This window comes from Protomyctophum parallelum (assembly GCF_964188405.1).
Source record: "Protomyctophum parallelum genome assembly, chromosome: 17".
NCBI lineage: Eukaryota > Metazoa > Chordata > Actinopteri > Myctophiformes > Myctophidae > Protomyctophum > Protomyctophum parallelum.
The window spans coordinates 23,782,913-23,808,670 of NC_139719.1; the positions used below are offsets into that span (position 1 = coordinate 23,782,913).

At 43.3% G+C, this 25,758-nt stretch overlaps 1 protein-coding gene across 2 annotated transcripts in view; it reads left to right on the top strand.

Moving 5' to 3' along the window:
- ormdl3 (ORMDL sphingolipid biosynthesis regulator 3) overlaps window positions 1-23,974 on the top strand; it is a 79,788-nt gene extending 55,814 nt beyond the window's left edge. The window contains exon 4 of one of the 2 annotated variants that reach the window (XM_083787994.1): window positions 23,857-23,974. In XM_083787994.1, coding sequence (XP_083644120.1) covers window positions 23,857-23,869 — 13 coding nt within the window. In that variant the 3' untranslated portion in view covers window positions 23,870-23,974. Of the gene's footprint in view, window positions 1-4,602; window positions 4,624-23,856 lie in introns of those variants that run through there. The other variant, XM_083787995.1, reaches the window with a different exon arrangement.
- The last annotated feature ends 1,784 nt before the right edge of the window (window positions 23,975-25,758 follow it).

Genomic DNA, 25,758 nt, shown 5'->3' on the forward strand with positions numbered 1-25,758 from the left:
TAAAAATGGTGGATGGACCGGCAGGAAACGCACCTGAGTCCTGTGTCACACTCACCGCATGCTCCTCTCATGCAGACTTGTCTCCGTTGAGGATACCAGAATAGATCTAAGACAAACTCTGACTTTGTCTAGGAGTCGTCTGTATATATGACGGTTATGTTCCCCACGAGCCCATTAATCAGGTTCTTCTTAGTTATTCAGAGACTTATGAAACATTCAGAGTTTCCAGGTTTCCACAAGAGCCATAATAAAGCAGATCTTCAAAGATAAAGTGAGGTTTCATTTTGGGTCGTATCTTGTTGTTCTTGGCGTGTGCTCCATTGCTTTGAAAAATGGCCTCAAACATTCATGGTGATGTGTCATATACTGTACATTATACAGAAAGCAAGCTGGAGGAAAGCGTGGATTCTAGTGGTGTAGCTATGTGTGGGAAATTAACAATGAATGGATTCATGAGAAGGTTCATGAATATTAGATCATGTTTCATATCAAAGCCTGTGGTGAGATAGAACCTTAGATAAAACGTGATCGATCCCAGAAATGAAAATTGGGTACGTTTCGTTTTAAGTAATTGCTTTTGGTGATCTTTCAAATCTATGCTTTCACATGCATAAATGTACTACAAAAATGATTTGTAATTAAATAGATGATGGAAAACAACTTTTGTAATGCCTGAGCACGAACATAACATTTTATGCATGCCGTGTGTTTGTGTGAGTGTGAGTGTGCGCATGTGTTTGTTTGTTGTCGCATTTACTATGAAAACGTGCAATCCCTGTCAGTGTATCACTCAAAATCCCCATACATGTGAAACCCCCCCATACAGTATATGTAGGGGAGGGGAGAGAGGGGAGTTGCACCACTCAGTTCACACGGGTGTGATTTTTGATATATGAATCCATTTCTGCCATATGCCGAGTGATACGAGTCACCGTTTTGCTAGAAATTGAATTAGCATATTAAATACTGGAAATAGCTATAATTTTGATAAGTAAATCTTATAAGAGCCCTGTGAGCCTGGTCTCCAGAGTAATTTGCTGCGTTCCATGATTTGTTTTGTCACTTCGCTTGACAAAACAAATCACGGAACACAGTGAATCAGGCTGGGAACCAGGCTAGAGCCCTGGGGCTCTGGTGGAGACTCTGGTGAGGACTCCAGCCACACATCCGGATGTTGTGGTTCCAAAGAACTGGAAGCCTCACTAGAGCGCTGCATGGCGCTCTGGTGAGGACTCCAGCCACACATCCGGATGTTGTGCTTCTCAGGAGCCATGACGTTCTGGTGACTCCTGCCATTCACAGAGTGAGAAATATACTTCGAAGACACGTCAATTCAAATCGTCAGAACATCTAAGGGTAGCCATACATGAAAGAAGCGCTGCTCTCACTCCCTTGACAGTAGGTGTACAGTTGTCAGGAGCTATGCTAGCTTATGGCTGTGACTTGTGCTCAGGCTGGTGCTTGTGCTCTGCTAAACACTCCACAGGACTCCATTTCTGTCATGGCTGCTGTGGTTCCTTGCCTCTACACACTTGCCACCCCCCTCCCTCCTGGACATTTTGTTTCTCTGAGTCTCTGAGTCATGCATTGGGTTTACAACCAACCTAAAGTAGTGCCACCCTAACTACTTCACACCATTAACTGACCCCCTTCACGGAGCTCTAGTGCCGTCCTGATACTATTCTATTCCAATGTATTCACCAAGAATACATTTTAGTCTATGGAACGGCATATTTTTAGGGGACTTCTGCTTCCTATAAAACAGCCAGAAACCATGCACTTGGTTCTCATATCAAGAGCACCAGACAGTAATGTCTGTAACTCATTCTGGGGGTGAGTTCTACAAAGCAGAAATCCCCATTATATTTATAGAATAGCTATTTATTTATAGAATGTCGCTCCATTGAATTCAATGTGTTTTGGGTCACCACCAGGGGCCTAATGTATACATTACTTTGCCCAGGATTTTTTGACTAAAACATCACCATGTTGTAGAAGAGGAATTCTAAAAAACTGGGACCCTTATTTCACCGGCATACAGTGGATTCTTACATTGAACTTTAAAAAAAAAGCTAAATTCTGAATGCGAATTACCCAATTTCTGACAAAACGTAGCACTCAGCATACAGCAGAAATGGATTCAGCACGTAAAAATCATATAGAAACAACACATTAAATACTTTTCTGCAAGAATGCCTACAGGGTCATTTTCTGAAGGGTTTTTTGACGGGCCTGCCCCAAAGTAATTAGTAGAGTTCTCAACAGGCCCGAAATCAAACCCTGTACACTTTAGGCGTCTTACTGGTGTGTGTGTGTGTGTGTGTGTGTGCATGATCTTGTGTGTTTGTGTATGTATTTGTGTGCACGCGCATGTGTGTGTGTGTGTTTGGGTTTGTTTATTTAAGATTTATTTTTGACATTTTACTCTGTATATTTACCCCTACTTACACTGTCAGTAGAGGGGGAGAGAGGAGAGAGGAGAGAGGAGAGAGGAGAGAGAGAGAGAGAGAGAGAGAGAGAGAGAGAGAGAGAGAGAGAGAGAGAGAGAGAGAGAGAGAGAGAGAGAGAGAGAGAGAGAGAGAGAGAGAGAGAGAGAGAGAGAGAGAGAGAGAGAGAGAGAGAGAGAGAGAGAGAGAGAGAGAGAGAGAGAGAGAGAGAGAGAGAGAGAGAGAGAGAGAGAGAGAAAGATTTGAACCCGGGTCCTCACCATCACAAGGAGCATATGGTCTGTGCCACCAGGCTCCCCGAGCTAGCATCTTTATGTATTGTGCATGTAATTAGGCCAGAGCTGCATAAGCTCAGAAGGCTCACAACCCTTCAAACCCCATCAAGGTGTGTGTGTTCAGCATTACAATTTAAGCATCGCTATGTGACTCTTTTTTTTTAATTAAGGTCGCCTCTACTGTATAATGCATTTTAAGCTCATTTATAATACGCTATAATCTGCTTATGGGCATTAATGCGTAAACATGTTTTCCCGTCTGTATGGTAGAGTATGTTAATACAATATAACTTATTAGGGTGCAGGTTGAATTTTGTCTCCCTGCATTTAGATTGTGTCAAAGGTAGGCAGTAAGCAGGCTCTATTAGCACAATGGTAACAATGTCAGCACTTGAGCAGGAGCCGCGTGCGTGCGTGCGTGTGCACGCGTGTTTGTGTGAAATACATACTGTACACAGTGACATACACACACACCAAGTGACAAAATGGTGTCAATTTTTCAGACAATAAATGAAGTGTCATTTTATCCAGACAACATAGAGAGTACTCTGCAGGCTGACGGCATGCAGGACATGGCAGTGTGCAATGAAGAGACCACACAGAGACATACAGTGTACCGTATATGTACTGTCATATGTCTGGCTTATCTCAGCCACACATGTACATTAAAGTATACATTATTAAATGTAAACAGAGCAGCATGAAAGCCCTATACCTTGTTTAACTCCCTCCCTCTGTCCTCATTACTGGCTGATGAGAGCACGGTCGTCCCTGTAGGGCTTAGACAATGTGGCACTGAAGCCTAGCTATGCGTCACTCCTTGTTCCCCTCGCTCTCCCATGGCTTTCCTGTCATGCTTTTATCACCCGTGTCAAAATGTAACGACAGAAAAGGCCTGAAACAAGAAAAGCCATTAAACAGATTTTTGACCGCACCCATGCATGGCACTTCAAGTCAACTGACAAAAAAAAAAGCTGCTAAACAAATTGACAGAGTGTATAAATACTGCAGACAAAACGCAACGCAAACCTGAAAGATAGTGGAGGTATATATGGCACAGTTATGGGTGGGGCATATCAGTCCCTTGCCATGCCTACAGTTTCTACCCACATTGATAGTTAATGGCTCTGGTGCTGTTGTGTGTTTTCGCTGAGTCACATCAGCGCAATCTATCTTTCTGTTCCTGTGGCTGCTGGCGGGGTGTCGCCACCGTATAACTAACGACTCAGCAAAGCCTTTGTGCATGTGTGTCTGTGTGTGTGTGTGTGTGTGTGTGTGCGTGCATGCGTGCGTGCGTGTGTGTGTGCAAGTTGGGCCTAGACATTCATAGGGGCTGTATCTCACCATCATCTGCATTGTTGTGATGTACGTACAGGACGGAACATATATCATGTACATGGTACATCATGGCAAGAACATCATGTACTCGACGTGCATGTCAGTGATGTCCTCACATTAACTCCCTTTCAGAGCGTGTCCTGTGAAATATGAATTTGTCTAATTGAGATTTGATTATGTTTCCACGACCTGAACTCCTCCTCTCTCATAAATATTTGTCTGATCGAAAGGCAATGTTATGGAATCGGGGCCAGCAGTCTTGTTTATTTTCAATTTCTCATTCCTAGATTTTTTTTTTTTAATTTCTTATCATATTTATTCAGCCATACAATATGCTGATACTAAAGTGAACGATTGCCAAGTCCTCACAATGCACTGTGCCCACCGGAGTGTGTTATACATTTCCCTGCATTTGTTGACTTGGCAAATAAATGGCTCTTATTTCGCAGTAATGATTTCCTTATACTTGCATATAGTCTCTGTGGGGGTATAGTATCAGATTGGAAAAGCGGTGTTGAGAAGCCGTGCTCTTTCCTTTTCAGGTGATATGCCGTATTGTGAGTCACCACCCTGAGGGCAGTGAGTGCAAGCCAAACGGGTGACAGCGTATATATCGCACAGTGTTGAAAGTGCCATCGTACTGTTGCCATGTTCTCGTTGCTGCTCCTTTTGAAGCGGAAGGCAAGGCGAGGCCAGCAGCCACAGTGCGGCGGCTCAGAGAAGCTGTGAAGTCGAATGCAAAGCGAGGCAAGCCACAGAGAAGCTGTGCCATAACTGGAAGGTCACGGGTTTGACTCCCTCTAACAGCCAATTTGTCTGTGTCTATACTGTAGATTGGACGCAGTCTGTCTTACTGTCCTCGTTTTGCCTGTGCTCTGACGCCTTCTTCTTCTTCTTATGAGAAAAGCCTTTTAATTAGATCACCCAGAGCTCATTGGATAAGCATTCTAAGGACAGCGTACTCAGTCACTGTGTACATTCTGCTCATTTTGTACTGAAAGACTATGCCATATGCTCCTTCTGAGCGCGAGGACCCGGATTTGAGTCTGACCCCTGTCTTATTTCGCATGTCTTTCCTCTCTCCCTGCCCTTAATTTCATGTCGCTCGGCACTGACCTATTTGGAATTAAGCATAAAAATTCCAAAAATACATCTTTACGTAAAAAAAAGAAGGGCTACCTGCATACCCTCTTGGGAGCCAGCCCATTTTTCGACAGAAGGACAGAAGAGGAAGAAATAAAAAGCTACTACAGCACAAAAATGCTTGTCTTTCCTTGGGGAAAACATTAAATTAGCCAAGCTTCATCAACCAGATTCCTGGGAGTTATGAATGATGAAACTTGGAGCTTGAAATACCATGCTCACCTTGTTGGAAATAAAATGACAGTCTCTCAGTATCCATTGGTGGGTAGCACTAGCATACTGTAGTTATGTAGTATTATACCACAGGTCATTTCGAGGAAGCAATCTGATTGGTTGAAACAGCCTTCTATAGCCGTGGGTTAAACCAGCACCATTCACCACCTAATCAAAACAAAGAATTCAGCTGCTCTGTTCTCCCAGAGCGCAGCAAACTCGGTGGCTAGGCTAGCTAGTTTCTTGGGACATTTGTGGTCGTAGTGACTACATCACTACAAAAAATATTTCTTTTCAGCGATTTTCTTAGTTTTAAGGGTAACTGTTGTATAATTGCAATAATACACTCGAGGGTGTGGTTTAACGTGATTATTGCCATGCACTTCAGTGATGCTTGCGGAACTCGACTTCGTCTCGTTCCTTACCGCATCACTGTCGTGGCAATAATCACGTTAACCCACACCCTCTCGTATAATATTGCTTAACTAGATGGCCTACTCAATGACGTCAGGAACTTAAAAGGGAGTTGTGTCTTTACTTGACACATTTTGTTACTTTTGATTATTTATTTTTTTACTCAACCTGTACAAAATGTATTTCCCCCTCATGTTTTCTGTGTTTTATATCTCTGTCCTTTATTTCATAATTAGATTTTCCATAGTATGTCTCATGGGTCGGCTTACCCCGATCCAATCCTTGATGCTGAGTGCCAAGAAGGAAGGCATTGTGTCCCCCTTGTTATGACCCGTCCGGGGATTGATTGAACGCCGACCTCCCGGTTTCAGAGCGGGCACTCGAACCACAAGGTCATTGAGCTGGTAGTGTGTTAAGAAGTGGACACTTTTATACACATTTATAGTTTTTTTGAGGGGGATAGAGGAAGATTAAGCTAGGAGAAAACAGGATAGAAACAGCTCAAATAATTAAAGAAATACATACTGTACATTGGCCTATATACAAATACAGGTATGTAAATAAGGTGTGCTGTGTATGTAATGGGCCGCCTGCGTCACAGTCGTGTCGTTAGCACTCTTGATGATGACATTGCAGCTGAGGGTGGCAGTGCAGTTGTGTGAGTGCAGGGAGTCGAGGCACACATGCCTCGACATGCAGTATAGAACATACTGTATCTAGAACAGACACTCGTGGAATTGAGGGGGAAAAAGAGGCTTTTGAAGTTTTTTAATGTTTGGGGTTGGGGAGGCTCTAATTATCATCGTTGTTTGTTGTTTATAAGTCAGCTATAAATAGCTAATAGCTCAGCAAGTCGGCGGCCCTAAACGATAAGCTTCAGTCAAGATCCCCGGAACGGAACTGGGTTTCTTTTGCGACCAACATGCCAGCACATAATCGGCGCATGTTGTAGCAATGCATAACATACAGTGCAGTAGTAGACATGATGAGGCATACTTGGTGTTATTATCTGCAGCAGGTTGCTGCGGTGTTTTTACCTTGAGAGTACATCGTTTAGCAAAAGTCTAATGAACTAATCGAATATAATAATAATTAAAAAAAGAAAGATTCAAAAAATGTATAGACAATAGCAAATCTACAAGCTCACAACTTGCCACATGTGATGTGTTGTGAGCTTGTAGATCGGCAATGTTGAAGAATAGCCAAGAGGACGTCTATAGGACACGTTTGCTCCCTGAGAGTTCCCAGGCCATGGTATGCTGTACAGTATGTCCCACAAGATGTCAGTGGTGGAAAGTACATGGAGATGGAAAGCACTGTAATTAAATACATAATACATAATTGAACATGTCAATTTGGTATTTTTGACAAAAGTTTCACTTTAAAAAAAAAATATTTGTGTAGTTGAATTCAGGTAGGCTATTTTAATTCTACCGTACTTCACAGATTTCAACATTGTGATATTTCTTGCTACTTTTACTTATAGGTAAAACCGTCTCCGTCACTGGCTAAGTGGCTATTGTCGACATACTAAGTGTTTAACTGACCTTGGCGTGCGCAGCGTCTTGCGCTCATCTTTTCCTCTTTAGAAACTTGTGGAAGTGCTAACAGTATATTTCCCCCTTGGGGGAGTAAACGATAAGACAGAAGGCGGGATTTCATCTGACGCTGTGATCAAGCGGGTGTCTATGAAACAGAAAAGTAAATTAGATCCAGCCATTATCAGAGCTTCCCCTGTGACTATTATCGCTGCGCCCTGCCAGGCGATAACTTGGTGGAACGTGACGAGCGCCTGTAGCGTACGTGTTTAGTAATTCCCCATACGGGTCCAGAGGGTCTGTGTTGCACAGATCAGATGAGAGTATAGGTTTCCATGTGTTAAACAAAACAGAGGGGGAGACATTTAATTAACCATTCAAGCCCTGTATATACTACTGTGAGAAATCATTAGAATTTGTTTGCGATTTGGAGAAAACTAGACTACTCGGGGACCACACAAGTCAGATACATGTTGGGAAAGCATGCCCACATGCAATATTACACGAGAGGGCGTGCTTTACCACCATTAATGGCACACCTGGCAATCCTACGGCGGGTACATGGGTCCTCTATTTGTGCGAGACATGCTCTTATTCAATGTAATCTATTGTGTGTCTATTGTGTCTATTAACACCAAGGCCAGGTTGTCTAAAATATTATGATAATGTATCTCCTGAGTGTGATAGATGTCGGCAATCTCCTGCAGACCTCACTCCTATCCGTTCTGGCTTTGCCCGGCCCTCTTTACACAAATATTGGACAGATATCTTTAATTCTATATCATCGATAGTGGAGCGTACCCCTTTGGGGGCTCTGTTTGGGGTTTTCCCCTCAGTGCCCTCACTCTCTAAACCGGAGAAGGGTGTTTGTCACTTTTGTCACTCTGTTGGCTAGAAGACTAATGTTGACCAATTGGAAATGACCCACTTCCCTATAGCTCTCACACACACTGGATAAGGGACATCTTGTATTGTCTAGAATTAGAGAAGATTACATTCTCAGCACAATCCATGCCACCTGTTACAATAGAAACGCTGTGCAGGTGCCAGAGATAAGGGACAAATTAAAGAGTAAATAATCATAGGCACATCCATGTGCACATCGTGTGCATGTCAGATTAAAAATATATATATTACAAAAAAAAACAACGTAACTTTACGTTACAAATATTCGCAAATGTTCCAAGAAAATTGCTAGCAAAGCAACGCAGTCGGCTCCGGCTCTGGGAGAGAGCAGCGATACTCAGCACAGCTGATTAGGCATTCCATCATGCTCGTTTGAAGTGTGGCTCGATGGCTACTTCAACCAATCAGATTGCTTCCTCGAAACGACCTGTTGTATAATACCCGTCGCACCTGTTGTCAGGATTATATACATGCAGGTTAATATACATCAGACTATATTTCACAAAGGGATTGCATGTATTTTATTCAGTCCGACCAGAAGTATAGGCATAATAAACCATCCCCACCAACCATAAAGACATAATGACCAGAGGCCCCCCTATAGCAAATCGAAATAAAACTAAACAGTAAACAGGACTTAGGGCCCCTGCCAAGACCCCACTGCCAAGCCCCTACACTGGGTGATGGATTACCATCAGCCGTAGGCCATCTGATGTATGGTCCACTCCACTGATATGTTCCATTCATTTTCCCTCAAGTTAATACATTTAATATTTAATATATAATAGCAAGTGCAGGGCCCACCGTGTGCCGTGTGAGCGGCCTGCAGAGTCCCATTCTCACGGTATATACTGCTGAATTGGCAAGATGTCCCTGGCCATTTAGCCCAGTCGATTATACGCCCGCCGACCTGGCCTCCCAGGAGCCGCTCAGCGGCGGCCCCTCGTTTTTGTGCTTCGTGAAATCTATTCTCTTTTTTTTCCCCCTTCATTCACGCATCGACAAAGCAGCAACACAGAGGTAAATCTTATACCGTACGTATACGGGGGAACGCGCATGCAGGCAGAATGCATGGCAGCAACAATACAATAAAGACAGGCACCTTTTTTAAATCATGCATAATGTGAACAAACACATCGTTGCGCTATAGCTCGCACGCACGGCGCACGCACAGCGCACGCACACATACAGGCTATTTATTTTATGGATTCTTATACTTGGCTTAATAACAGAAGATTGAGCCAGAAACACTATAGATGCCTTTATACCAGAATCTTATTATGTCTATATCTAAATGCACCAAGTCCTCGTGTGCGTATACAGTACGTGTGTAATCCTTGTAACTCGAGAACGGTTCGTCCCACTGACTTCACATTCGACACACACGTTCCAAACCCCCACAGGGACTGCAGTAGCTGCTGTTGCGTCGGTCGAACGCACGGTTGTCCAGAACCACCCAAAAAGGCCTCTGCCCGGGTCTGTATATATAGGGCCCTTGCCCAGGGTCCATATATGGAGCTGGCCTGTTCTGACATCATCTGAGATCATGCATATCGGTAGTATATCTGTATTATCTCTGTATAATGTGATCAAGACTCTGTCCCATTTGTCATATTCCATCCTGATTGGCTAAGATTGACTTCTACAACCTGGCCTGGCAGGCAGAGAGTTTTTTTCTAGTCTCTCTCCGAAACTATAGCCACCCCCTGTATACTGTAGTGTAGCAGTCACTGCTGCCGTGCGTCATTATAATGGATGCAGTGGCACAGTGGCTTCTGAATCTGACATTCATTTGATGCGAGCACATTTCAAAAGATTATAGGCTATCTCCTTGCCATACACCTGCGTACCTGCGTGATACATAATAATACCACCCCTTCTCTCTGCTTTGCCTTTTCTTTGCCTGCCTCTGTTGTACTCTGTGGTTATGTTTGCTCCATCCTAGGGCTGCGCAATATAGTGTAATTTATATAGATATATATATATATCGTGATATAGTGTCTGGGATTTTCAATACTGTAATTGTGAAATCCCATACTGTAAGTGTTATTTGTTCCTGGCTGGTTTTCTACAAAGACCGACATCTTTGTAAAAGAAAAAATATATATATTTTTTTATAAGTTATTATTATATCAATATTGTCACAATAATCATAATGGTACTTGGTTAAAAATAAACAATATAGCTTAAGGTCACCCAGCGTTATTGCAGCTGTTCGTACCCCAAACAGACCTCCTGTTTGGCTCTTCATCTTGCTTTGCTCATTCTATGAGCCAGACACACACACACACACACACACACACACACAAACACTGTCGATCAATCAAACTGACCCTCATGTCCAACAAGGGTCACTCTCAGATATTGGGCAATAAAAAGGCAGCCGGTACACGGGTCAGTCCAGTGTGGGCCCTGCAGATCAGAGAAGCTTTTGATTTCCTCTCAGAAGCCACCCATGTGTGCCATGGCCGTGTCGCTCCGGCAACAACCAATAAAAATGCAGGTCAGAAATACTAGGTTTTTTCCAAAACACAGTCTGGGGGCTTTGCTCGGAAATAAAGAGGAAAGCCGATTGGAAGGAGGAGAGTATAAAGGAGAGAAGGACGATATGTGGGACCGGTAATGAATTGTTTCGCCAGCCCTCCTCCTCGGGAGTCGTGGCACTGAAGCTTATAGAGAAGGGAAATGTCATGGTTTTGGGATCAGCTGGCATTTACTCTCCGCCTGCGCCATTTACCGAAGCTGCTGTTTATTATTACTTTATCACCTCGCATCTCTGGAGGGGGATGCGACATACACTCTTTGTGTGTGTGTGTGTGTGTGTGTGTGTGTGTGTGTGTGTGCGTGTGCGTGCGTGGGAGGTGCTTTGAGCTCTGGCTTATACGAGCGTGCATTTTCAAGTATACCCGCCTCGTGCAAGAACACGCCGACATGTGCAGTGTAGCGTGCAGCCGTGCACAAACTGCACACACACACACACAGCTCAAGTCATTTGATGCTATATAGCTCACCATGCGTTTGAAGTCTTCAGCAAACAGTGCTGAACAAATGCACACGGGCATGGATTCACACAGGTTATTACTCTATAGAGAAGACACACGCACGCACGCACGCACACACACACACACACACACACACACACACACACACACACACACACACACCAGTCCTCCCACACCCAATTACAGTCCTGTATGCACGCACGCACGCAGTCGCACGCACGCACTATAATCTACCAGAACCTATGTCTCTCTCTCTCTCTCTCCCTCACCTCTGTCTCTCTCCCAGGTTCTCATCCCTTGCAGGATGATGATTTACACTGTGACATTAGCCAGCTGTGGGGCTGCTCCCCATGCTCTCCATGCTCTAATCACTGTAGCTGGAGCCGCTCCAGAGCTGGAGGCCTTTAAAAGCCCCTGCATTGCAGGAGAGACCATTCACTCACTCAGAGATGGAACGAGGCACAGAGAGAGAGAGAGAGAGAGAGAGAGAGAGAGAGATAATGGACGAAAGAAGGTGCAAGAGAGAGAAAGACAGAAGACAGTTATCTCCTGACAGTGTAAAAATGGATCTGCCTCTGTTAAATGAACACCGTGTGTGTGTGTGTGTGTGTGTGCGTGCGTGTGTGTGCGTGTGTGCATGCTGCAGACCGACCAACTGAAAGGGTTTGCATTGGTGTGTGTTGGAGAGGGATGCATTGCTGTGTGTTGGTACAGTACAATCTGTCAATCTGGTATCCCGACACCCACACTCCACTCTGTATAAACCATCATGATTCTGAACAACACCTAGAATCCATCGCACACATAACAAATGGATGTAGTGCATACAAAAATATTTATATTGCTCGCCATGACCGGATTGTTGACCTAGTGTCTGATGCAGTTAAAAAATATGTGCCATCTAGTGCAGCGATGTATAAACATTCAAGAGTGTTACCAGATTGGTTTAGCTGTGCATGCGATGTCTTTGCTAACATCCCAAATACACCTGATGTTGTCTTTGTTGACACCAGTCACAAGGAGGTGCTGATTCTGTAGGTGGGCTGTTTCTTTGATTTGTACATGGACCAGGCATTCCAAGATAAACATTCTTAGTACCAACCATTACTTGGAAGTATAACAAACCTGGGGTATCGCTGTAGATTTGCCATATTGATATTCGGAAGCCTGGGCCATGTGCATAAGTTGACCATGAGTGGCCTAAGAATAGCTGGCATGACAAAGAGCAAAGCCAAACAACTTGCCAAATACTGTTCTGTTTCGGCTGTTATAGGCAGTTTGTCTGTGTGGAGGAGGAGGTGCCATGTGTATCCTTAAGTGAACATGAACTGTCAACCCCGTTATATTTGTTTGCTTGTAAAAGCGTGCTTGCGTGCGTGCGTGCGTGTGTGCGTGCGACCGACCGACTGACTGAAACTTGGCGGTTACTTTTTTCCCTTGGCAAGCTTGAGGGGGTTGGTGTGTGTTGGAGAGGGTTTGCAAACTTTGCATTGGTGGGTGTTGGAGAGGGATGCATTGGTGTGTGTTGGAGAGGGTTGCATTGGTGTGTGTTGGAGAGGGTTGCATTGATGTGTGTTGGAGAGGGATGTGTTGGTGTGTGTTGACTCTGTTCAACCAGAAAGGAATCTAACCTTCATTAGTATCATCGGTAACACCGGTGGCGCAGTCTGTAGCGCTGTGGCCTCACAGCTAGAAGGTCCTGGGTTTGATTCTCGCTGGGGACGGCACGCTGTGGGCGCTGGAGTCATGTTGCCCATACCCTAGGTGGGGTTGGTGAAAGGGCCTTTCTGTGTGGAGTTTGCGTGTTCTCCCCGTGTCCCCTAGGGTAGGTAGGTACCCTCACAAAAACATGCAGTAATCCAGTATCTAAACTGCCCCCCCCCCCCCCCCCCCCCTGGCCAGCCGGGGCGCCTGATGGAGGGGAAAATAACTGGTTGGAATAGCGTGTTCCTTCCACGCACTATACGTCCAACCAGGGAAACTCCCCCTGTCAGATGGTCCAGGAGTACATATAGATCATTGACACTGGGTGAAAAAATGGGTAACAAAATATCGTGGGATAAAACATTTAGCAAAAAAAAAAGGAAGAGTTATTTCAAAAATGGCGTATGTGCATATAGAGTGTGTTACGGAAGGAAAGGCAGTAAGGGGTCAGGGAACATGGTGCTGGGAGGATGTACAGTACACTGTACTGTATGTACAGTATGATGGAGATGCAGGCTGTGCCAAGAGACTGCGGCATGCAGTGCAGCAGCAGCATGTTCACTACAATGTATGAATCCCCCTCGTCTATAGGATCAGAGGGATCGATGAAATATATGCATTTTGAATCATTAACAAGGAGTTTACAATCTCCTGTCACCTCTACCCAGCACACCACAGTAAATAGGGTGTAATGATTGGGGAAGGGTGTGTAAGTGATATGTTTTGTTAAGATGACGATAATCAAGGTGTATAAGTCAAAATAAAAGAAGGCAATTAAGTTCTTAAACACTACTAAATTGCCCGGGGTCCTCCTGGGGTCAATCGTTGGCACGCTCCTTTTCTCTCTTTACACCAAATCTCTTCATCTACAAGCACACAATGAGTTGTGTCGTGACGTGTCGCCTATTGTGACATTATGCCCCTGGGTTTTTGTAATTAAGGATTCCTAATAAGAAGCTAAATGTCCAGTTGATGGACAGGGAATTGGGAAATTGAAGTTGAATGTTAATCAAAGAACGTTCAATTTCAAATAGTGGACAGCTGAGAGAGAGAGAGAAGAGAGAGAGAGAGAGAGAGAGAGAGAGAGAGAGGCCAAAGGCAGTGCAGGTGTTAGACCAATTGACAAACGGCTGCAGCAGGAGAGGAGGAAGACATTGAACGGTGAACTTTGGGAGCCGAGGTAAGGGAAACAGATTGGAGAAAAAAACCCACCACAATTGCAGAGGGCAGAGTGACGAGAGATCTGCTGCCCTGTGGGGGTTGATTGTGAGTGTGCCTCAGAGTGCTCTGGCTGTTTTCTCTATGTGCTCTGAATCTCTGTTCTACGGTTGCTTGGGGTCGTACCATACACGTCCCCAGGACAATCCACATGCAATATCCACTCAATGTCACCAATGTCCACAAGATTCAGTGGTGGAAAAAAGTACTGTTTTAAGTAAAGGTATCAATGCTGCAGTGCAGAAATACTCCAAGTAAAAGTCCGGAATTCAAGTAGTAAAAAGGTATCGGCATCAAAATGTATTCAAAGTACCAAAAGTAGAAACCACTCATTATGCAGAATGATTCCAATTTCACAAGTTTCCAAATGTATAAAATCTTTTGAGAATAGCAGATCTACAAGCTCACAATTCGTCGCAATCGGCTAATTTCAAATGGCCGAAATGTATATAGGGCCGAAGTGGTTAATGTAGGCTATGTTTTTGTAATATCTACAAAGTATCGTAACTAAAGTTTTCAAATAAATGTAGTGGAGTAAAAGTACAATATTTGCCTCTGAGATGTTGTGGAGTAGGGGTAAAAGTATTGGAAATGCTCAAGTAAAATACAAATACCTCAAAATTGTAAATGTGCTTAATGTAGTTACTAATTAGATCCACATTTTCTGGCAAAGTAGCCTACTTGACTTTCCCCATGTATACATTATTATGTTATAATAACCGCTTGCGATTCCATCAGTCTTTCAAGAACATTTTGATCACATCAGTGATGAAGCAGATTGATACCACATCTTTATCAGCTACATTGGAAGCTGATAAAACATTATGAATAAGTGTATGCAAATACATTAGGATCCAGAGAGATCCAGACAGATTTGGCTATGCAATAATACTAGCCCACTGCTATGCTGTTGTAGTAGACTTTACTTTCAAGTGGCTATATGCCTTGTTTCGTATTCTTTCTATACTACTACTTCCTTTCTTCATCCTTTATAATGCCCGGATATATTTAACAGACATCTCGCATTGCACATGGTTTTCTTTTACGATGATTTTACATACTATTCGCCTCTTACTCTTGTGTTAGCAAATGAATGTGCCGCTGGAAAAGGCTGCGAGCTATAAGAGGGAATGCTTCCCGAGCACAAAGACATTTGGTTTGGCAATAGCAAGTATGAGAAATTAAAGCTCACGTCTTCCCTCTCGCATACCTCTGATAGCGTTGTTTGCCTCCCTTGCCTTGGAGCCATTGTTTTCACAGGCTTGTGTAGAATAACATATATGTGGGTAGGAAGGAGTTGAACGAACGTAGAGAGAATGGTGCAATGGAGCCGCAGCGGCTGCGTTTGTTTTGGCTGCGGGTCTTAGACCAACTTCATGACAGCTGTGTTTCCAGCTATGCTACATGATACCAGAGGCATCGTATGGAGATTTAGGGTTAGATCAATGGCACAGAAACGCTGTCTGGCTCCTAAAGTAACCCAGGTATAGGCTCATTTCTTACTAGTGGTTGAGATGTGTTGGTGACACAGTCACACTGTCTAAATGAAAAAGGCAGCACTCTCTACCCATTGAAAAATAATGATTTAAAAAACAAGACTGGATCGCACACAGAATTGTCTTTAATTAAATACAATTCAGCATGCTGGCTGAACAAAGAGAGACATTTCAACTTCAGACATTTTCAACTTCTTCAAAGGTACAGGTTTTTGAGTAAAGTTTGAATTAATAAGCAATGCTAATAGAGGGAGTGCTACGCCATGAAATACTGACTGAGTGATTATGTACTGTATGTTGTGGTCGTAAGCGCAATTAAGGCCCAAAGACAACGACAGCCATACCTACTTTGTGTTCCTATAGCTGTGGCATTCATTGCTACACACATTATGGTAAATACGGTGTTTGTGTTTGGAGTGCTATAGCCTATATCAGGAGATATTGGCACTCACGATGAAATCCATCTGAAGCCATTAAGCCAATCACTGTGTTGAGGTTGCGAGCGACCGTGGTAGAGTGTCACACAGCGGGGCCCCGTAATGAGGTTGGATAAACCCTGCAGGAGGTTGGTTGGATAATGAGGATGGAAGCATGCAGCTGGTCACGGGGGGTAGAGTGGCCCGTCTTGGAGACCCAGAAATTCAACGGTTTGATCAGCGGCTCCATGCCGCACGTGGAAATGTCCTTGAGCAAGTCATTTAACCACTAACCGCACCTGATGAGCAGATTGATGCGTTGCAGTTGCATGTGCCATTGGTGTGTGAATGGGCGAATGTGATGTGCATTGTCACGCAAAAGACACTTTATGAATGCAATATTTATACCATTGAATGCAGATGTTTGTTTATCACATAAGCATAGACTTTTTTATTTTTTATTTTTTTTATTTACTTTTTATTGAATTTTAATCAGACCATTGACAATACAGACAATACAAAACAAGACAAGACAATATACATACAATACACACAAGGGGGAAAAACTGCTTCTCTTCTATATTGATGATCAAGAATACTGGTACCTCAAACAGGTGTATCTGCTTCTACAGGTTAAACAAATGAGTTTAAACAAAATCAGGTCTCATTGTCGAGATATGAGCAATCCATCTAAACCAGTTATCTGTGAAGACTTCAACCTGGCCTCTAAAGCTGAATGTAATTCTTTCCATAATAAATATACCATAGATTAAATCAATCCATTCATTTATAGTTGGTATAACATTTGTAAGCCACTTTTTTGTTAAGGCTTTTTTGGATGCCACCAGCAGCAGCATAGACTTATTTATTCACAAAAACACATTACAGTATAGTCTATAAAAGGCAGGATTAATTATGTACAGGTTATAGCCTTGAAAGCTCTGACAGACTGCTCCTCCTGCCTCCCTCCACTTTCTGACCAACTGTCAATCCCCAACCCTGCCTTATTTGAGCAGGACATGACGTACAGAAAATAACAAGACAGTTATGCCACAATAAGTGGGGGTCAAGAGAAATGGTCAGAACTTTCAAGCGGAACTTCCGTCAATTGGAAACATTATCAAGAGCCGAGGTAGACAGTAGACTGATACAACTTACTAGAGTACTACACAAAAACGTTTTTTTTTAAACATACCATTTTTCCCCCCATTTTCTCCCCATCTTTTTTTTCCCTTTAAGACAAATTAGACTATGTAAAAAAAAGTCCAGTCCAATCAAACAACCATGTATATTTGACCAAGTGTAAACAATATGACACAAACAATATAAATAACAGAAATAAAAAAAATAAAAAAAATAATCACAATTGTGAGTTGGGTTATTTGAGTCACAAAAAAACGTTTTGAGTAACGCACTTAATTATTTTTTTTACATTCACGTCTGTTGTCTTTTTAATAAAAACGAAGAACAAAATAAGCATTGTATTCTAGCTTTCACAGACTACAGCTGACACAAAAAACGGAGGAAAAAAGACCATTGAGGTGGGAGTACTGTCTGAGAAGATCGATGAAACACCCCTGAATTCAATCCCTGTGGGTGTGTAGGCCTACATTATTGTCACCAGAGAAATATCTGTATTATGTCTATCTATCTGCTGTAAACAGAAAGTGGGATAATGCAGAGCTTTCAGACTCCTCCGCCACTCCAATATAAACTATCCCTGGCCTCCTTTTGTGTCCAACTACACTTGTAGTCGCATGTCGCTCACCATGGTTCCACACACATTTTGAACATGTATTCATGTCAACACTAAGGAGATGCATACAAGGACACAAATAGTATAGGTGCAGTAGAGTTACACTTACAAAACACACACGCGCACACACACACACACACACACACACACACACACACACACACACACACACGCACACACACACACACACACACACACACACACACACACACACACACACACACACACACACACACACACACACACACACACACACACACACACACACACACACACACAGAGAGAGAGAGACAGGCACGCGTGAGCATGCACTCACAGTCGCACACACACACACAACCCCAGGATGCACTGCTCAACTCAACACAAAAGGGAGTGAAGGTCATTATTTAATGGTTCTGTTTTGGATTCAGATGGAATTTCTGTCGCTGTGTTGGATTATCGACTTAGTTTGTGTGCATGTGTTTGTCAACAACAACAAACGTATACTTGCACTTGCATGTCTCAAATATACAGTAAGCTCTCAAGCATTGTGACCTGCTATTACATGTATCTGTTTGTCAGTTCTCTTCACGGAAATATTCATTTTTTAATTCATTATTTATTATATAAAATATATCTTGAAATATACTTCAAATATATTTTAGAATTTCCATTTCTACTATAGCAAACATTGCGGAATTCTATGCTGCTGCAATGTCCATGAAGCATAACAAATGTAAATGCTACTCTTACTGTATATGTACACAAGATATAACCTTGAGCTATAGGCTTTGACTTATTTGATTCACAGTATAGTAGCACTTTATTTATGCAACTGTTACGGTGAAACAGAAGTGAGGGAGACATCTGTTTTATTTTCTGGAGACACTCATGCTGAGATCTCATGCTCTTTGGGGGTTCATGTGCATAATATGTGCATATAACCCGTTATAATCCTGAGGTGGATTGTAAAAATTCTTCTAAATCTTAACAGAATCCTAATAAAACGTATAATTGCTATATCAGTGGTTCTCAAACTTTTTCATGTCAAGGACCGACCCCACAATAGTTATGTATTTGGCTGCCGACCACCATCTCCAAATATGCTCCAGGGAACCCCAAATGCAAAGATTTGAAGTAAAAATATATATATTCAAAGATTTATATAAGAAAGAAAGTAGTAGATTTACAAGCTCGTATAGCTTGTATCCTGGTTAAAGTGTTTCAAATCTAAAATGACACAGGTGCTTTAACGGTTTTAACCCATTTTGGACGGAAACCCCTTTTTTATGTTTTAAAGCATTATGTTATACTTTAGCTATTGAAAAATAACAGATCTACAAGCTCATAGCGCCGTGCTATGATCTTGTAGGTCTGCTATTTTTGAAAAATAGCGAAAATGTGCCTCAAATCTTTGAATATAAACTTTTCCCTGGAACAACATATTTTCAGATGGGGGGGGGGGGGAGGCATATTACATAAATCTTTTGGGGTCTTTGACATGAAATATTGAGCACCACTGATACAGAAACATAAGGTTTTTCAGGAAAATGTCATTTTTTTAAATTCAGGCCTAAATGGGTTGATGGGTTAAGAAGGATATAAGATATCACATCGTGGCAGTCGGTTCCACAGAGCTCCCTGCTGACCAGTCAGTTCCACAGAGCTCCCTGCTGACCAGTCGGTTCCACAGAGCTCCCTGCTGACCAGTGGGTTCCACAGAGCTCCCTGCTGACCAGTGGGTTCCACAGAGCTCCCTGCTGACCAGTCGGTTCCACAGAGCTCCCTGCTGACCAGTGGGTTCCACAGAGCTCCCTGCTGACCAGTGGGTTCCACAGAGCTCCCTGCTGACCAGTCGGTTCCACAGAGCTCCCTGTTGACCAGTGGGTTCCACAGAGCTCCCTGCTGACCAGTGGGTTCCACAGAGCTCCCTGCTGACCAGTCGGTTCCACAGAGCTCCCTGCTGACCAGTCGGTTCCACAGAGCTCCCTGCTGACCAGTCGGTTCCACAGAGCTCCCTGCTGACCATGAAGTGAAGTGAGCAAGGCAGTCGATCCACTCCTGGAGTGCAGTTACAACTCAATTTATTCACTGTGACCCATTTTTTTCATTAAAGTCGAGATTAAGTGAAAAATTCAGTATTAACCTTTTTGATCACACACCCCCAGTCATACTGTGTGCACTGTGCACATATTTAATAATTATATGCCTCCCTTTTAATCTTCAAATTAAATTCCTCCCCAATGTTATATCCCGCCTGTCACAATAGGGAAGTTGAGTACTGACGAAATAAAGTTTCATCTGGGCTTTGTGCAGTGCATGTAGGAATTGCATCTAGGCTGGGTCAATTAAGTCACATTTAAGTGGCCCTGCTTGGCCAGCCTTCACAAATGGGGCAGTAGCCCAAGCCCACTGTGTGCGTGTGGTGAGGAGCAAACTATGGAGAACATCATAGAAGTTTGTCCTCTCCAAAGATGTGCCTCAAATCTTTGAATATAAACTTTTCCCTGGAACAACATATTTTCAGATGGGGGGGGGGGGGGGGGGAGGCATATTACATAACATTTTTGGGGTCTTTGACATGAAATATTGAGCACCACTGATACAGAAACATAAGGTTTTTCAGGAAAATGTCATTTTTTTAATTCAGGCCTAAATGGGTTGATGGGTTAAGAAGGATATAAGATATCACATCGTGGCAGTGGGTTCCACATAGCTCCCTGCTGACCAGTCAGTTCCACAGAGCTCCCTGCTGACCAGTGGGTTCCACAGAGCTCCCTGCTGACCAGTCAGTTCCACAGAGCTCCCTGCTGACCAGTCAGTTCCACAGAGCTCCCTGCTGACCAGTGGGTTCCACAGAGCTCCCTGCTGACCAGTCAGTTCCACAGAGCTCCCTGCTGACCAGTCGGTTCCACAGAGCTCCCTGCTGACCAGTCAGTTCCACAGAGCTCCCTGCTGACCAGTGGGTTCCACAGAGCTCCCTGCTGACCAGTGGGTTCCACAGAGCTCCCTGCTGACCAGTGGGTTCCACAGAGCTCCCTGCTGACCAGTCGGTTCCACAGAGCTCCCTGCTGACCAGTGGGTTCCACAGAGCTCCCTGCTGACCAGTGGGTTCCACAGAGCTCCCTGCTGACCAGTCGGTTCCACAGAGCTCCCTGCCGACCAGTGGGTTCCACAGAGCTCCCTGCTGACCAGTCGGTTCCACAGAGCTCCCTGCTGACCAGTGGGTTCCACAGAGCTCCCTGCTGACCAGTGGGTTCCACAGAGCTCCCTGCTGACCAGTGGGTTCCACAGAGCTCCCTGTTGACCAGTGGGTTCCACAGAGCTCCCTGCTGACCAGTGGGTTCCACAGAGCTCCCTGCTGACCAGTCGGTTCCACAGAGCTCCCTGCTGACCAGTGGGTTCCACAGAGCTCCCTGCTGACCAGTGGGTTCCACAGAGCTCCCTGCTGACCAGTGGGTTCCACAGAGCTCCCTGCTGACCAGTGGGTTCCACAGAGCTCCCTGCTGACCAGTGGGTTCCACAGAGCTCCCTGCTGACCAGTGGGTTCCACAGAGCTCCTTCGCTGACCATGAAGTGAAGTGAGCAAGGCAGTCGATCCACTCCTGGAGTGCAGTTACAACTCAATTTATTCACCGTGGCCCATTTTTTTCATTAAAGTCGAGATTAAGTGAAAAATTCAGTATTAACCTTTTTGATCACACACCCCCAGTCATACTGTGTGCACTGTGCACATATTTAATAATTATATGCCTCCCTTTTAATCTTCAAATTAAATTCCTCCCCAATGTTATATCCCGCCTGTCACAATAGGGAAGTTGAGTACTGACGAAATAAAGTTTCATCTGGGCTTTGTGCAGTGCATGTAGGAATTGCATCTAGGCTGGGTCAATTAAGTCACATTTAAGTGGCCCTGCTTGGCCAGCCTTCACAAATGGGGCAGTAGCCCAAGCCCACTGTGTGCGTGTGGTGAGGAGCAAACTATGGAGAACATCATAGAAGTGTGTCCTCTCCAAAGACTGGAAGGAGGATTAATCACCCTCCATAGAGCAGACCAGGAGGCAACCGCTTGACTTAAGGACTTTGCATTCGCTAAATAAATAAATCACAAGTGTGAATAGACTCCTAGCTTTGTCCATTGGATGTGTGTTTGGAGTGGACAGGCTCAATCGGTACCACTGTCATGTTTAAATTCATCACAGGTCTTCCATCACACACCAGTGACAGAGACATAAAGCCTATACAGTAAACAACAAAGAATAACTTCTCCCAAATATAACTATTTTCAATTAATATCACACTCTGTCTAGCGTCAATGCAGCTTCAATTCAGCTTGTTGTTGTTCTTTGGAAAGCTCCCTTTGCATCAAATTCTCCTCCTTCGGAGTCGGTCACGGCTGAAATTGGTGTTTATGATGCCGCGCCAGACAGTTTATTTTCCTAATTCCAATTGCTAAATTCCAATTATGGACTGTCGCTTCTTTCGCATTTTGATGTGATCTTTTCTGTCGGTTATCTCGCATGCTACCAAGGTTAATGTGCATCCATCATCTCACTACACGAGGAGGTCAGGGTGCGTAAACAACCGGCAGACCGTAACTAAAGGAATTATTTGTAACACAACATAGAAATATGAAGTTTTTAAATCACGAAGTGTTTATTAATTTTTTAAATAAAAATGACAACAATAAAACACTCTACATACATTCCAACATACCTCTCCCTCCCCGCTTCCCATGAACAAATATTTTCATTCTCAAAAAGCAATACCAACAAAACGTACAACATATAAAAGTTAACACATTAAAAAGAACACTTAACTTAAGATAACACTAAATGAGACTAAATGTAATTAAAACATAAAACATGACACAACAATCAAGTAAATATGCTCCATCGCACACTGATAAATAACAAACCTACAGTTAGTTTAGTTGTAGGTTGGTTATTTTCAGCACGTGCTGCCGTCGTGCAATGAAGTATAAATTGGGTCTATTTCAGACATTCAGACAGTTATCAAGTGATGTTCCATCCACCGCCATGTCATTATTCTGACCTCTCAATATTCTGATCTTCCATAATTCTGAACTAACACTATCCCAAACCCTAACATTAACCTCAGTCTTAACCGACCACGTAGATCGCTAACCCTAACCTTTTTTTTTTATGTTTGTTTTATTTTTATTCTTTTTTAGAATGACAGGAAATGGGGAGAGAGATAAGGGGGGTGACACGCAGTAAAGGCCGTCGGGATCGGGAGTCGAAAGGGTCCCAGGCCCCTAACCTCAGTCTTAAACGGCCACTGCAGCACACTGCCACACTGGACTACCAGTCAGGGTGCCCAGGCCCCTAACCTCAGTCTTAAACGGCCACCGCAGCACACTGCCACACTGGACTACCAGTCAGGGTGCCCAGGCCCCTAACCTCAGTCTTAAACGGCCACCGCAGCACACTGCCACACTGGACTACCAGTCAGGGTGCCCAGGCCCCTAACCTCAGTCAACGGCCACGTAGGTCGGACTAACGGGAGGTCGGATGGGCAGTCCACTCCCCGCACGCACTCAGTGAACTGCAAATACAACAGTCAGTATACCATGCAGTAGTATACTGGTCAAAGTGGTGCATGAATAATATGTTACCCTAAGGACTCTGTCAATAACAAAAAATAAATAAATAAAAACTTCCTCATTGGTGCATGGGCTTCAAATCTTAACAAATTTCCCGCGGGAGGACTGTGATGTTCCTCTGTACCCTGGTGCATAGACATGAAAAACAAAAGTGACAGCTGGCTTAGGGCCCCCAGACAGGATGATTTTTCTGTGTCATGTCATTTTACTGGCAGTTGTGAACATTGAGGCAGAAAGGTTTTTTAAGGGACCAAGAAGTCACAAAGTGACTTTGGTCACTTATTGTTTTTTTTTGGGGGGGGTTTTATGGACCAATAAGTCACAAAGTGACTTTGGTCACTTATTGTTTTTGTGTTTATTTTTCTTCTTCTTCCGCCAAAAATAGCTGTTCTGGCTGAACCGTGCAGTCGGTTTTCGTGAAACGCGGGAATCTGGTAGAGGGCCATGCCAAACAGTGACTATGCGAAGCCCATGACAATTGGCCAAACGGTGGGGCTATAACACTCAATTGAAAATGCAAACTTTGAACGTGCATATCTCATGAACCGTTTGAACGTTGGTAATGACACTTTGATACACATGTGTCTCCTCATGCCGAACAACTTTTGTGTTCTGACTTTTGACCTCTGACCTTTAGATCACCCGCCATTTTGAATTATATGAAAAACATTTAAAATGTATCATATCCCAGGATCTTTGATCAAAATGCACGAAAACTTCTACACATGAACTTTGGACCTATACAGACAAAATATCGTAGTACATTTTATTTAATTGACAAAATGAAGTTTTTATGAGCCAATGAAAATTGCTGGTTTGTGAAGATTCTTCTTCTTTCTCTAATTCATACATGCAGCGTCATACGCTTATGTCACTTTACAGTATAATAGAGGGTCATGCCAAATAGCACTGAAAGCAGTCTTACTCCAATTGGCAAAAGGGGGGCGCTATAGCAATTTTTTTAAATTGAAACCTTTCAATAGTCATAAATCATGCTTTGTTTGGTCAAAATTCATGGCACTGGTTTCCACATTCCTTGACTCATGGGGAACACATCTGTCACTTTGACAAGTAAGCTCCGCCCTCAGACTTTACGCCATTTTGAGCAGTTTGAAAAATGCTTATACCTGATTTCCTGCCTGTTTTTTTTTTTAGCAATTTGCGTGAAACGTTCTACACACAATGTATGGACCATTATCTGAAATACCAGTTGAAGAGAAGTTTGTACGTGAAAAGAATTTTAGCAAAACACACTGTAGTAATGGATAATGACATGCCCAAAATGAGGACACACACTTGTTACCAAAACACTGAATGATGTTACAGTTTACAATAAAACAACTGACTGTCCAGATAGCTCAGTTGGTTGAGCTCTCACCTTCAGACCACAAGGTAGTGTGTTAAAATTCGAGTACCGACAACTCAGCCCGTGATTCTTATTTGTGCATTTTGTTCTTATTGCGTATATTGCGTCTTCTTTCTTGGTCCCACCTTATCGCTGCTTGTAGCTATATTCTTTATTTGTTCTTCTCCCACATCATGAATATGGAGCAGGACTTATCGCCGGCCTCCTCTCTGTGGAGCGCCAGATTCCAACAGAAGGGGAAGTGCTTTGATCACGCACACTGTCACGCAGTAGCGGTCACCCATTTCTGTTTAGGTGTATGGTATATACTGCATTTTGTACAGTACACCACCCATCCATGCACAAACATACATTGTGTGTGAGAGCAGGCATACAGTATTTCATACATGTGTGTCGTTGTCTTTGCCATGATTGTGTAGCGCATGGCGTATTGACATTTCATGCATGTATAATGCTATTTGGACTGTTCCAAGTATATTCATTATGCATGTGCAATTGCAAAAGAAAAAATAAATGGGCAGTTTCTTAACGACTTAAGCCATATCCTTCTTCATATTACAAAAAGACAAAAAAAAAGACTAGCAGATATACTGTATATAAGTTAAAAGTTTGACAAACGTATTTGCCCAAATTAGGGACACCAGGGTTTATGTGGTTAAAGCTTCACTATAACTTACTTGACGGATTTGACTCCTCCTCTCTGAAAAGTGCTGCAATTTCACCACTGAGCTGCCTGCTTGCTCTGGGGAGAAAATTTATTTGGACTTTCATGTCAATATATATATAAATAATAGACGGAATCTAAATATCTCAATAGAAGAGCAGCTAGACCAAGTCCAATTGTATAAGTTATATATTAATATTAATATTTTAACATATTCTACCATACAGATTGGACAAAATAACATTTTATTCACACAA